Source organism: Phyllostomus discolor, chromosome 3 (assembly GCF_004126475.2).
Source record: "Phyllostomus discolor isolate MPI-MPIP mPhyDis1 chromosome 3, mPhyDis1.pri.v3, whole genome shotgun sequence".
Classification (NCBI taxonomy): Eukaryota; Metazoa; Chordata; class Mammalia; order Chiroptera; family Phyllostomidae; genus Phyllostomus; species Phyllostomus discolor.
In genome coordinates, this window is record NC_040905.2 from 115,374,559 (window position 1) to 115,388,715 (window position 14,157).

Sequence of the window (14,157 nt, forward strand, 5' to 3'; positions counted from 1 at the left end):
CAGCTGGCTTCCCTCCCCAGTGGGTCCACTCCTCATCAGAGAGCCTGACCTGGTGGCTGACGGCGACTTATTGTAGAAGGGACTGCCTCTCATTAACGCGTCCGGCACCTCCTGCCCCTCCCTCTGCGGGTGGCGAGGGCACGCCTGGGTGTGCGGGCTGGGGAAGGGGCTGCCTGCTAAGAGTGCTCCACAGATGGGGCCTTGAACCACAGGAGTCCTCACAGTCTCCGTGGAGGCCGGAGGGCAGAGAGCAGGGCACCACAGGCTGGCTCCTCCCAGGGGCTGTGAGGTGCCGTCTGTTCAAGACCCGCCCAGCTCTGGCGGCTGCAGCGAGCCCTTGGTATCCCACGGCTTGTGGACTTGTCACCACAATACCCGTCCCATCTCTATGTGGATGCTCTGTGCCCTCTTGTGAGGACACCAGTCACTGGACTCAGGGCCCTATGTCCCCATGAAGCCACATTCAGAAGAGCCAGGTGGTCGTGAATTTGGGGGATGCTCTTCAAGCCAGTGCACTCGGCCCGCACAGCCAGCTTTTGTGGATGGTGTTCACACCCCACAGCCACGCCCTCAGACGTTGCGTCCCCCTGCCAGGCGTGCCCTCCTGCCACTCTGTCCACCGTCCTGTCCCCAACAGCTCCTAACACACCCACCCGGCCTAGCTGCTTTACGCCCCCCACCCTCCCGCCACAGGGCAGGGGTTCCACCTCTGCCAACCTCTAACACTGCCCCCTACGTTTCTGCATCTCTCTGCCCCTGTCAGCTCCCCAGCACCAGCCAAAGGACGGGGAAGCCAGGGCGCAGCCAGCCCCAGACCTCCTAGGGTATCTTGGAGGCAGCAGGGGTTCAGGAGTCCCCAGCGGCAAAAAGTGGGTGGCCCACGACTCAGCATCAGGCCTGGAACCAGGAACACCCCGTCCGGTGCACGCACCTAAAAACATGAGGGGGCTCGCTCCCACGAACACTGCCCATTCCCCAAACACCACTGGGGAAGCTTGTCAGTACCTGGAAGAGGCTGAGAAAGCCGTTCCCCAGGCATCCTTCCGGGGGGGATGTGGTGCTTAGCCCTCAGTCCAGCAGATGGTCCCAGCCGCCAGTCTCCTCCCGAGTGACACCCTGTGGCACTGCTCCAGCCAGGGGAGCAAGTGGGTCCGGGGGCACGTGACTGGCACCCCAGCTGTCCACGGGCAACCACAACTGAAGGTCTCGAGGGGCACAGACCCATCCAGTTCAGAAAGCCAAGGCCCCTGACGTCACCTCCTCCACCAAGGCCCCGTGGCTTTGGGGTACTGGCCTTGGCAGCGGGGCCCCAGCCTGACACCCTGACAGGGCCTGGAGCAGGAGGGAAACCTCAGGGACACAAAGTCTGTCCAAAGAATCTAACACCTTCCGGAAAACTCTCCCCCAGCCACTCCTTCCCTCGGTTACCGCGTCACAGGCATCACACCCACCCTCCGTGTGAGCTAGGGCGGGAGAACCCCCGTGCCTCCGCTGCTCGGCCCTCTCTCCAGCAGGCCGTGGGCTGGACTGGGCCCTCTAGCAGCCAAATCCGGGTACGTCCCACCCTGTGGGTGATGGAGAAGGATGGTCAGAGGTGGTGTGAGGGAGAAACCACCTAGGCTGCAGGAGGCAGCTGACCCCCTCCTCCCGTGGCCAGGGAGATCCCAGGAAGCCCAGGAGGCCACAGACCTGGCCTCCCCGCGGCGGCTGTCACTGACTTCTGAGGCCACTGACTGCAGGCCACAGGTCCTGAAGAGGAGTAAGGGTGTCCCTACCACAGTCCTCTAAGCAGTGAGGGTCTGAGGGACTGCCACCGCCTGCCAGGTACTCTGCCAGCCCAGGGCAGAAGGGCAGGGAAAGAAAAGAGACTAGAACAAAGGTGGGAAGGGGAGAGACGGGCTCCCAGCTGGAGGCCACTGCAGCCCAGAAAAGGGGCACTGAGCCCCTCTCCCCCTCCTCCCCAGGCATGGTACCCACCTTGCCAGCTCCCTGACCTCACCTGGGGGCAGGCCTGGGGGCGGGGCCAGTAGCAGAGCCCAGAGCAGAAAGAGGACACAGTGACCAACCAGGCCCGCAGCGGCATGCCAGGCACATCTGCGAGGGTCCCGGGGGCAGCGGGCTGTGCCCACCTAGGAGGATGCCTATGGTGTGTCCCACCCCCACCCCACACAGGTCAGGGGGCTCCCAGCCCCTCCTGTGCTGCTAGCCAGCCCTGCATGCCCTCACCCTCCTATCCTCAAGGCCCCTGCTGGGGCTTCCATCCCCACCGGCCCCTTCTCTTACACCAGACCGGGGGTCAGGGGGGCACACCTGGTCTCACCCTGGGCCATCCCTAACTTTTGGGAGGGAGCCTAGGGGGTGGTTTCCAGGTTCCCTTCTTTGCCAGCCCTACTTCCAACTTCACAAAGAGAAACTGTGGTTGAGGCTAGGGTGCGGGGGGGCTGCTCTGGGACATGACCTTGACCCTTGTTTGCATCACATGTAAGAAGGGGTTGCTCCTGGTGCCCAAGAAATCCTCCCAAGTCCAAGGAAGGTGCTGGGGCACAGAGAGGCAGCTGCTCACAGTATGAGGCTCCCTGCTCCCCCTGATCCGGGGGAGCTAGAGGCGGCAGCAGACCCACCCCAAGCTGTAATTTAGCACGCTCATCAACTGCCCCTGCTAGTCAGAACTCCAGGCTGACAGCACCACCAACACGGCTCCTTGCTTCTCCCTGCAGCACAGGGCAGGGACAAGCGCCCTAGAGGCGGGAAACGTGAGTCTGCTAGCGCGCATGCCTGCAGGGCCACGCGGGGCGGCACACCCTCGCCTCCCTTGGACGCGAGCGTCTATTCTGCGGCCCTTCAGAGGAAGACCACGTGCTGCTCCTCGCTTTGTGCAGGCGCTGAAGCAGAGAGACCCCCATCTGTCACCCAGACAAGCCAAGTGCCCTGCCCCTGGGGACGGTGCTGAACCCGCTGCGAGCTCACAGCCCAGGCTGCCTCCCTCCCCGTCGCTGACTGACTGGGCCTCCCGGCCCCACGTCAGGCTGTGGGCTGACAGGCCGACTTCCCTCCTCGTGTGAGTCCAGGACGGGTGCCCACATTTATCCACCTGAAAATTCAACTGAGAGTCACACGACTTACAGTTGTTGCCAGTTGTGTCAAAATTCACCGTTGAGGGAAGGTGAGAGTGATTGTTTTTTCATGCCACTGAGTTAAATACCTACTTGCAAGAAAGAGAAAGAAAAAATATTCCTCACTCAGCCTCAAGGGCTGCCGCCCACACTTCCTGGGCAGGCTCTGAGGGGCAGGGCAGAGGGAGCGCATGTGACGCCCAGTGAATAAAGGTGACGTACCTCCCGCCTGACCTTGAGTGCAGAGCTGCTACCTGCATTCATCCCTAGAACGTTAAACAGTCTGGCCCATCCCCCGCATTCCCTCACATCCCGGCCCAGGAACAGGGAGTCTGGCCGGCAGTTTGGGGGAGCGGGCTGCCTTACCCCCTTCGCTGTGAAGGACAACCTGGACCACCCCAAGCACTCCGCTCTTCAAGGGAGGGCACCCACCGCCCCCCTGGATCAGGGCAGAGTTTGGGTGGTCCAAGTATGAAGCCCCCCCCAAATCCAAGGGCATCCTTTGAAGGGCGGGCAACAGCCTTGTCCCCACCTGGGACCTCCTCAGGTGTCGGGGTAAGGAGAGCACCAGCATCTTCCCACCTCCCAGCCTCTGCTCCCTCGGTGCCCACCACCTACCCGCCCGTGCCCACTGCTCAGTTCCTCCCTGAGCCTGGTCCCAACACTGCTCCCTGCTTGAGGGGCCAGCCCCAAACCCAGCTGGAGGCAGACCTACTTCCTGAGCCCCAAGGCCAGTCCACCACCCACCCATCATGCTCACAGGGCTTCCCCTGCCTCTCCTCACCTTCACCTCATAGCACACCTCCCACCCCCGACTGCAGGGATACATTCCACCTGCCCCGGAACTCTGCATAACCACTCCTCTGCCTGGGACACTCCCGGTCCATGTCCACCCCCAGGCCTTCCCAACCACAGGTCCTTGTGATGGGGACCCCTCGCTCCCAGCCCCCACAGGCTCCATCTAGCCCACCCTATTCTCCTAAGTGTCCTCACCAAGATGGAGCCAGCCTCACTCTACCGAAGAGCAGCCGACAGCTGTGCATGCCAGGCACACGGCAGGAGCTGAGTCCTGGTGTGCTCCAGTTGGGGGGACCCGTGGTGGGCCCAATGTGGGCCAGCACAGAGCTCAGGCCGGGAGATGCCTGCTGAGTGATGGTGTCTTGCAATCAGTGAGAGGGTGTTCACAGAAGCTTCTTCACCCCCATCAGAGGTTTGTCCCCCCACACACACACGCACAAAGAGCCTTCCCAGGACCCAGCTGGGTAGCACATGTTGGGGCAGGGGCCACACTGGGCCTCGAGGCAGCCCCACATACACAGGGCACTTAATCAGCACTTTCTGGTCTAGGGGTACCTCCACCAGCCCCTCCAGAATGGCCACCCAGGAAGGGGGCTCCCCCAACCTCACCTCCTGCAGGCACTCTGAGGTCTGTCTCCCCACCCTCACCTTCCCCAGCTCTCAGGGAAAATGCCCCATCCCCACCAAACCCACCCCTGCCACAGACTCCTGTCCTAGCTAGGGCGTCTTTACTTCACCCCTTGTCTCCCAAGCCTCAGAGGCCAGAAACACACCTGTCCCTGCCAGGCATGTGGCCGGTGGGAAGCGTGAACAGCATAAGCCCTCAGAGCACAAGGTGATGGTGTAGGCTCCAGAGGTACAGGGACACATCCCTGTACCCCTCCCTTCTTCAGTCAGAGGGAGTCTGGGGGGTGCTGCGAGCATCAGCCCAGCGCCCGGGCCCTCCGGGTCCCCTCTGGCCCCTCCATCTCCACATCCCATCATTCTACCAAGGCCACAGTGGCCCTCCCACCTGCCAAGTCCCTGCCTGTGAGCACCCCAAAGGGTGGCCTGGGGCCTCCAAGTCCACGGCAACTAACACATCTCGGTGCCAGGAGCAAGGTGCTGGGGTGAGGAAGAACCTCAGAACATGAGCGAAAGGCTCTGTGCCCACCAAAAGAAAAGAGCTCAGGGGTCAGGGTCACAAGACCAGGAAGGTGGGGACCTGGACTGTCCCGCCCACATCAAGTCAGCGGGGTCAGAGAGAGCCGAGGGCGCAGCGTGGGGCCCGCCCTTGTCCAGATCACCGCCCGCTTGTCCTCACCAGGATGCCCAGGCCTGCTGTGAGCCTCAGGTGCCTGGCAGCAGCCACAGAGAGGTGTGACAGCTCGGGGCACCAGTTTTACAGACTGAGACTCATCCAGCCTCACCTCCCTGGTGGGCAGGGCCTGCCAAGCCCATGGACTTGAGAGTCAGGATGGACTCACCCAGCTCCGCCCTCTGCAGCTGCATGACCTTGGCCTGTCTCCAAGCCCTAAGCCAAGAGGCACTGGCTGTCTGGCCCCTGAGAGACACCTCCTGGAGGTGCCCACTGTCCCGGAGCCCCCAAGCACCCCTCCACCACCTCCTAGTCCCTAAACACCAGGCCGGGCTGCGGCGGGCCTCCCTCGCTCACAGGGGGACCTTGGCAGGGCCCCCTCCCAGCTGCCGGCATCCCTGGAGGGCCCGGCTCAGCCTGGGTGCCGGGACACGGCAGCTGCGACACAGGCAAGCACCGAGTCAGGAACCCTGGGGAGCCAGGGCAAAACATAACCCAGCCACACGGGCTCCACAACACAGATCCCACCCACCTTCCACTATAAATAAACCCGTGTAGGAGCAAGAGCACTCGCCCCAAAACTTCCAGCACGATCGTATTTTCAAACAGCAAAGTCAGTCAATCAAGAAAGGGACCATCCTTGGAGGCTCCTTAGCCTTGGACTGGAGTTTCCCTGAAGGCAAAAACAGACCACACGTGCTTCTGTGTGCAGGACAGGGGCCACCCACTGGGGGGGTGGGGCTCCAGAAAGGTTCAGGGCTTAAGGAAGGCCCCTTCCTGCATTCCAACTGTGGATGGCACCCTGGCGGGGGGGGGGGGGGGGGGGGGGGAACAGCTAGGACTGCCAGGCTCCGGGGAGCGAGGAGTTGTTCTGCACAGTGTAGGTTCCCAGGGCAAGCCTCTTTATCCTGTGTCCCCCTCGGAGTTCACCCGCAGCAGTAGGGGCGGCTCCAGGGAAGGGCAGTGCATGCCCTAACAAGACAGCTACCTGCGGGGAGGGAGAATGAGACCTGGAAACACCCTGCAGCTACAGGGTGCTCCACAGTCTCTGGAAAACCCAGCCCCACAGACAGCCCCCATGCGCCCTGCTTCACACGAGGGCACCCCCGCAACACACACACACACACACACACACACACAAACACTCCCAGGAATCTGAAGCCTGTGCCAAGGCCCCACCGGCTTCCCTGAGGGAGCTGATCCCCACCTGTCTGGGCACTCCAGCTTAATTTAGGATCTCCCTGTGGCCAGCACACACTCCAAGCCAGGGGCCGGCATTTGCTGGAGGTCAGCAGCCGTCCCCATGTGGGTGGGGCCCCTGACAAGCCCATCCTAACAGACAGATGTGGGGTTTCCACAGGACCTGCGGTAACACTATGTAGTCTGCAACCCCCTGCCAGTCAGAGGGGATCGCTCTCATCCCTGGGTGACAGTCCTCAGCAACCTTCCCGCTCTGGGGTCACAGGGCATCTTCCTCCTCAGGTCACAGAAGAGCCCAGGGCGAAGAACACCCCACATGGTCCTGCCAGCCCCATCCCCCACCCCTCTGGGCCTCACTTCACCTGCACAAGGCACCCCTCCACTTCCCCTCCACTGAGGAACACAAACAACCCCCTAAGACATCCTCAGAGACACAGTCCAGCCTGGAAACATCCAGAACGCCAGGGTCAGGCTCAAAGACTCGTTCGTTCAGCTGCAAGGTGACAGAGCAGCCAGACCCAGGGGCTGTCAGGAGAGAGAAAGTGCAGGCCCTGCTGGGCTCTCTCCCTATCTGGTCTCTGTGCTTGGAAATGACGGACACACAAGGAGGGCCGGCCTCCTGTCCCCTCTGTCCCAAGGCCTTTAGGCACCCCCAACATGGCCCAGCACCACGCCCAGCCAGGCCACCTTCCTGCCAAAATGAAGTGGTCTGGCCGTCCAGGCTGGGTTCTGGAGAGAAGTCACACCTACGATGCCCTGCAGGGTTAGGCAGGCTGCTGCTCAGAGGCCCAGGCCCCTGGACGCCCACCCACGGCTGCAAGGACAAAGGCATGCTCTGAAGCCTGCTGCCTCCCTCCGGGAGGGCCCTCTGGCCATGGCCAAGAGCCGCCAGCCTGGACCACCTCTTTTACAGCCAGAGGATGATTCTGCCTCAGCCAGTGTTTGGACTTGAGAAAAGAGAAACATGGGTTTTATTCCCTTTTTTCGGTACAAATCCTCTTTTGTATTTAATATTTACACAATTAAACACACAAGGTACAAAAAATATATACACACATTACTCATTTCGCCTTTGTCTGTCTTCTCAACTCTGACAAGCAAAGTTTATGTCCAGGGTCCTGCTTGTCAACCTCCTCTCCTCAGCTGCCCCCTCCAGCCCAACAGCCCTTCTGGGACGTCCAGTCCTTCCAGATCCAGGGGCAGGAAGGCTCCACACCCATAGCCTAGCCACCTGGCAATCAGCTCCGAAGGCAGGCTAAAGTGAGAAGCAGCCAGGAGACAGGTGACTAGAAGCTGACAGTCCCCAAAGGCAACCTACTGGGCGGGGGAGCAGACCTGCTGCCTGCATCCCAGAAATGTCCCCGGCAGGACTCAGCTCTGCTCTGGAATCTTCTCTAAAAGTCTGTGCTGTTCTGAACAGGAGCAGATCGGGTGGTCCCTTTCTCTCTACCTAGAGAAAGCACCCGGAAAGGGACTATAGGGTGCGGTGCCAGCTGCCTCCCTGCCCCCCATCCTCACCCCCAGCTGCGCATGACTTAAATCGGCCCCAGCACTAGGTTCAGCCTGAAAAGGCGAGTTCCCAATCAACGTCACCGCCTCTCTCCACGGAAAAGGACCAGAGAATGCGCATCGCTTCCCGGGCCCCCACGGGTCTCCCGCACAGCTTGAAAGGCAAGGCACGGGTTGAAAACTTTGCTCCCCTTACTCTAGTTCCTTCCAGGCTTCCCTTCCCCAGCGGAGATCCTACCTCGAGGCAGACATTCTGTTAGTCTAGGAAGAATTCTTCTGACCCCAACCCACGGGTGTGCAGGGAGTTCCGACCTCCCCTCCCTGACGACTCCTCTCCCCTCCAAGCCCGCGGTAGCCTTGCCGATACTCTTTCACTCTCTGCCGTCTTCAGTGGCTCTGGACCGGGCACACCCCATTCGTGTGGGGACAGACACCCTACTGTCCCCCGAAGAGCGGCCAAGCTACCTCTTTCGGAGGGACGCGATGACAGCGTCCTGCGTCCCCCGCACGCCCAGCCCCAGCCGGGTACAACAAACCTGGGAGCGCGGGGGCGCACGCGGAGTGAGTCCCGCACCCCGGGTCCCCGCAACCCAACGGCCAGAGAAGGATATGGGTTACAGACCAGCCGGAGACACCAGCTGCGCGGCCGCGTGGTCTGCCCAAGGCAGAAGAAGACAGTGGCCGCCAGCGCCGGGTACGGGACGGGCTGCTCCTCGTCGGCGCCCAGCTCCGCGTTGCGCTCAACAGTCGGACTCTCGGGGGTCGACGAGCTGGGCCCGGACCCCCGATCCACCTCGCACCCCAGCACCCCAGGGCTCGCCGGGGATGCCCCCGCTGCCGCCGCAGGGCCGGGGGCCGGCGTGCCCTGGGACACTGGGACCTCATCCGCCGACAGCGCGCCCTCGATCATGGTAGTGGAGGGCAGCACCTGTGGGGGACAGGCGGTGACCGGGCCCCAGGAACGACAGCCTCGCCCGCCTCCAGCGGAGCAGAGCTGCGGAAACAACCGCGGCCGCCGGGATGTCTTTGTCTTTTCTTATTAGAGACAAATGCGCCCCCCGCCCGCCCCCTCCCTCCGGCGAGGGCTGGGCGGCCCCTCCCCCACCAGCGGGGCCCGGGCGGGTACTTGAGGGGCTCCTCGCCCGCTGCACTCAAGTTGAAAGGGTCCCGGCGCGCAGTGGGGCGCGCCTCCTCACCGCGTCTCACCTCACTCCGGCGGCCGGCGGTGTCCCCGCGGGCATTGCCCGGGCAGCGCAGTCACCGCGGACCCGGCACGGCGTTCGGCCCGACTGGAATACTGCTGCCCCCGGCTCGCGCCCCCGGCCCGCAAGCTCCCGGCTCCGGCCGCGGCGCCTGCTCCCGCTACGGCTCGGGCAGACCAGGCGACGACGGTGGCCCGGGAGCGGAGGGGATCACTAGGCGGATGGGCGCGGGTCAGGGGCGCGGGCGGAGGAGTGCGGACCGGAGGCGGAGAAGACAGCAGCGGGCGAGTGAGCGAGCCCACAGCGTGTCCGCGCGCGGCGCAGGAAACTTCGGAGTGAGTCGCGGAGGGGGTGGGGGCGGGAGGGGCGGGGCCAGCGCGGGGGGCGGGGCCGAAAGGGCAGGGGCGAGCGCGGGCTGGGGGCGCCCCCCTCCCGGAGAAGTCTAGGGGCGCGGCGGGCAAGGGCCGCTGTGGCCCTGAGGGGCTCGCCGGCGTGATCCCTTTTCGATCGCGGAGGACGCCCAGCCCCTCCAAGGTCTGGGAGGTTGGAGGTGGACCCCTCCCGCCCCCTCACCGCGCCCCCTCTCTCTCCCCGGCTAACGGGGCGCCAGGGGGCGCTCACGGAGAGACTTGGAGGGGGCGGGGGAGCGGCGCCAATGTCCTCCCCGCCCCCAATTGCGGGGGCGGCCCGAGCCGCGGAGGCGGGCCTTCCCCTCCCCCTCCCGGCGAGGCGAGCGCCCCTGCCCCCACTACGACGCAGACTGGGGTCTGCAGGGGGCGGGCCTGCACCGGCGCGGGCGGCGCGCTTTGGCCGTGACCGAGGGCTGAGTGCCCCTCCCCCTCCGTGTGTGTGTGTGTGTGTGTGTGTGTGTGTGTCCCGGGTGTGACCGTGCGTGTGTGATGTGCTGCTGTATCCGTGGGTGGGATTCTGGGTGCTCCTGCATCCGCACCTCCCCCATCACACACACGCTCTTACAATTACACGCGCGCGCGCGGCAGATTTTGTGAACTTGTCCAGTGCCCAGCCCCTCGTGCGACCCCGTGGGACCCTGCCAAAGAGACCAGACCCTCCAACAGCCCCCCACTCTCACACTAAGCACAATGAGGGACAGATCATGAGAACTCCTGTGTTCCAGGGGTCCTTCCATGAAGGAGTCTTTGTGGGACCCACTCCCCTCCAGAGCATTTGGCACCTCAGGGTCTGGTCCATGACGTGGACTAGACCACCAGGCCCACAGACACCCACCCTGAGAGCCACCCCCTTCAGATACCAGGGATAGCAAGGCATGTCTCAAGGACAGTGTCACTGCCTCTTAAGGTGTCAGCAGAGGGAAGCTGGGGCCCTGACTCCTCCTCACCCCAGTGCCCCCACTGGGCCCCTCACCACCACCCCCCAGGCTCTGAGCTGTTCACTCCCCCAGAACCATCGGTTTACCTTCACAGTGGAACCACGCAGCCAGGTGCAGGATTGCCCCACACCCAGCCAGGCCAGGGGGTCCTCTCTCTCCTTAGCCCACCTTCAGGGTGGAGGAGAGAGACCCCCACCTCTTAGGGACAAAGAGATGGATGTCTGGTAATCACATGCTGGCTCCAGGGGCTTTGTCCTCACCACCTGCTGGGGTGGGCAGAGGGTAAGGGCCCACTGGAGACCCCCAACCTGAAAGGCTCTGAAGAAGTCGCTGCCAGCTTGGGCTTCTTCAACTTCAGGGTGGCGCTGCAGAGAGGAACGCCATGATGCGATGGACCTGCTCTGGAGGGGACAGGGAAGGCTCTAGTAGGTAGGTTTGCCCTGCTTCTCGCTCCCTGGGTCCTGGGAAGGGCACAGTGGCCCGGAGGGTGAGGAAGGTGCTAGAGCTGCAAGACCATGTGGCAGCTTGGGTGCCCTGCACGGGCCACTCACTGCTCGACCACGCCTCTACTTGTGTATGTGAACTTTTCAAGAAAAGGAAAACATTTACTCTACTTTAATGCTACTACTTAGTGGTGGAGGGTTGTGGCTGGTAATTAAGGTCTTCAAAGAGCAATTGGGGCCTTTGCCACCAAGGTGAGGGTCCTGGGTAGAGCCCAAGGCCTGGGGGGCAGCCCTGCAGGGAAGCTTGCCAAGGTGGGGCACACACAAAAGCTCTAGCAGGGTCCTTATTGTGCCCCTGATCCTTCTCCACACTGCCTGCTGTTAAGATGAGGCTCAACATTGGTTAGTGATTTGTTAGACAGAAATTACTGGGAGGTGGACGGTGTGCCAAGCCCTGGGTAGAACTGGGGTAATGGCAGCTGTGGCCAGCCCAGGCTCGTCCTTGTTCCTTGCAGCTTCATTCCGGCAGGGAGGCAGCCACAGACAAGTCCTTGGATAGAGGAAGGAAACATTCACAAGTGAAGTGTCATGGAGAGAACCAAGACAGACAGGGGTAGGGGACTTACTTGGGGACAAGAGAGCCACTAGAAGAGGTGCAGGGGCTCTCCCAGGAGAGAGAGCAGCTGTGCAAAGGCTCTGTGGCAGGCAGGAGAGTGCTGAGGGGTGGGAAGACTCAGAGAGAGCCCAGGGGCCCATGAGGTGGCCAGGCCACTAAGTGGGGTGGAGAGAACAGGGGCTCCCAAAGGGCCCTGGGGCACAGGGGGGAAGCTGCAGGGAACAAGGACAGGGCCATTCTAACTGTGACAGACTGTCACCCTCCTCTGTCACACTCTGTCCTCCAGCTGTCCCTCCAGAGACAAGGCCATGGATTTTTAAAATAGACATTATTTTTTAAAGACAGCATCTATAACCTGACAAAGCCGGTGGCCTTCAGGCGTCCTGTGGCCCGTTCACAGACTCGAAGAGTCGTGTGAGCGGTCACCTGGAGGGGCATTTTCCGCCTCAAGGTCTCAGAAGGAAGCCTTTCCCCGCCAGCTTCCACTTCATCTGACTGAGCTGAGACCACGGCAGAACTATTCTTGCAGGGCTCTGCATCCCCTGAGAAGACGCTGCAGTGGGGCCGACCCCTCCCCTGCAAGTGGGCTCTGGCTTGCTGTGCCGGGGCCTGCACTGGGCTCACTGTAATGCAGCCGAGGCCTGAGCTCATTCAGCTGCAGGGGGGGACTGCCCAGAAGTGCCCTGGAGAAGGGAAATGAAAAGCAGATCATAAAGTGATATGAGATGGAAAAGTTGCACAGAAACAACGAAAATGTGATACATTCATATTGCTAGAAAGGAATGTTATAGAGAGATGAAGCACAGGACAATTGGAAATTGGCATTAAAATTGTTTGATTAAACTGTACAGAGTGTTCAGATGTATTTTTAATCCTACAACCTCCTATAAAATTTGGTTCTGTTTTTTGCTATCTTCTCTCTCTCTCTCTCTCTCAGGGAAAGGTTTTCCTTGCCAAAAATCTAGTAGGGTGGGGGCAAATATCCCCCCCACTCAGCCAATAGGAAGTAGAACTAAGACTAGCCCCTGGGAGAAGGACTCAGACCCATAGGGCACGTAACTGTGGTCACAGGGTTCAGGCCACCTCAGGGGGACCCCTTTGCCTCTGCCGGCTGGGTGGCGGGACAGCGGGCAGCACGGTAACCTCTGCCAGGGCCTGTGGGTACCTGCCCGAGACCAGGGTGCTGAAGGGCACATCCCTCAGCTGCCCTCACGCGCCACGCTGCTCTGTGTCCAGGGCGCCCCCTCCACCCTCCGACTGGAAAAGTGAGCCCCCAGCTCCACACTGGTTCATTCTTCTGCACCTTACCTGGCCTCCCCCTTCTGTCTCCAGCTGCCCCCCACCCCTCCACACACCCTCTTCCTTCCTAAAGCCTCCACCGGTTGCAGGCACTGGGTCAGGCCTCTTTGGTCCAGTGGGGACCCACTTCCAAGAACCACCTCCCGCAGCACCCCGTCCCCTTCAGACCACTGTCCCGCTGGCCAAGTGACCTCTTCAGGCCACCAGCATTGACCTTGCCATACCTCCACAGGGATGCTTCTACCAGGCCCGCACACAGCGTGCAGCCAGCTTCCTTGTGCCAGTGGTGCCCAAAGCAACACCTCCACCTGGTTCTCTGCCCCTCCACACTCACCTCCCTGCTGGTTGGCCCTGCTGTTTTTGGACCACATGTTCTATGTGCCTGTGAAGCTCAGCACATACCCGTCGCAAGTGGTGGACAAGGAAATGCTCAGTGAATGTGCAGTGGTAACAGTGGTGACCTGAACCAAGGCCAGGAAAGGTGAGGCACAGGTCACCCCACAGGTGTGCACCTTGAGCTGTCATCACAACAGCGATGCCACGCAGTGGCCTCAGGCAGGAGTGGGGGCTGAGCCAGGATTGCCCCCAGTGACACCAGGTGGACTTAGACCCTCATGCCCCTCAGGGTTCATGCCTCCTGGAAGAGGCCGGGCCGGGCTACAGGTGCCCGATTCATCTCGGCCTCCCACCAGCTCCTCTGAGACCACCTCAAACCTGCTGGACAGGCCGACTGTCACCCAGGAGCCAGCCCATTGTCTGTTGTCTAGAAAGTGGGCCCAGGGGGCCACCCTTGGCACTCATGGGGTCGGAGGCCCACTGGGCCTGCTCCGCGTTGAACAGCCCCAAGCGCAGGTGGCAGGGCCACGCAACCACACCGACCTGGACCCTTACTTATCCAGAATGCCTCCCAAGATAGGCGCCTCACGCTCAGTCCCTTGCCTGTCTGGTGTCACCCAAGCTCAAGGGCCATCCAAATTGCAGGCTGCCCCACCCAGACAGCCACGCTGGACAGTGGCAGCCCCACTGAGAATCCTCCCCCAGTGCCCAGGACAAAGCAACAGCTAAAGGAGGGACCTTTCTTATTTTAAACTCATGGTGCCTGTTGACACCAGTGGTATACTGTGTGGTGGTTTTCTTAGATTCTAGTGTCCTGGCTCCTCTTTCTCGCTGTCCCAGCTCATGGCCCAGACGAGCCACTCCACTGCCCCCACCCCGCCCGAGCCCGCCCACAGCTCCTCTGCCTCCTAGGTCCATACAGGGTGGTTTTAGACCAGGGGCAAGGAGGGGAGAGCACCCAAGCCTCAGGCATCCCTCCGGTTTCTGGCTGCAGGA

At 61.9% G+C, this 14,157-nt stretch overlaps 1 protein-coding gene across 1 annotated transcript; it reads right to left on the reverse strand.

Annotated features, from left to right (window-relative positions):
* Positions 1-7,421: 7,421 nt before the first annotated feature.
* On the reverse strand, positions 7,422-9,927 carry LOC118499599. Its single transcript, XM_036021100.1, has one exon. It carries the CDS (start codon positions 8,825-8,827, stop codon positions 8,174-8,176), a length of 654 nt encoding a protein of 217 aa, XP_035876993.1. The 5' UTR covers positions 8,828-9,927; the 3' UTR covers positions 7,422-8,173.
* Between the last annotated feature and the right edge of the window lie 4,230 nt (positions 9,928-14,157).

Coding starts and splice junctions, on each gene's coding strand:
- LOC118499599 (XM_036021100.1), bottom strand. CDS start 8,827: ATGATCGAGGGCGCGCTGTCGGCGGATGAGGTCCCAGTGTCCCAGGGC.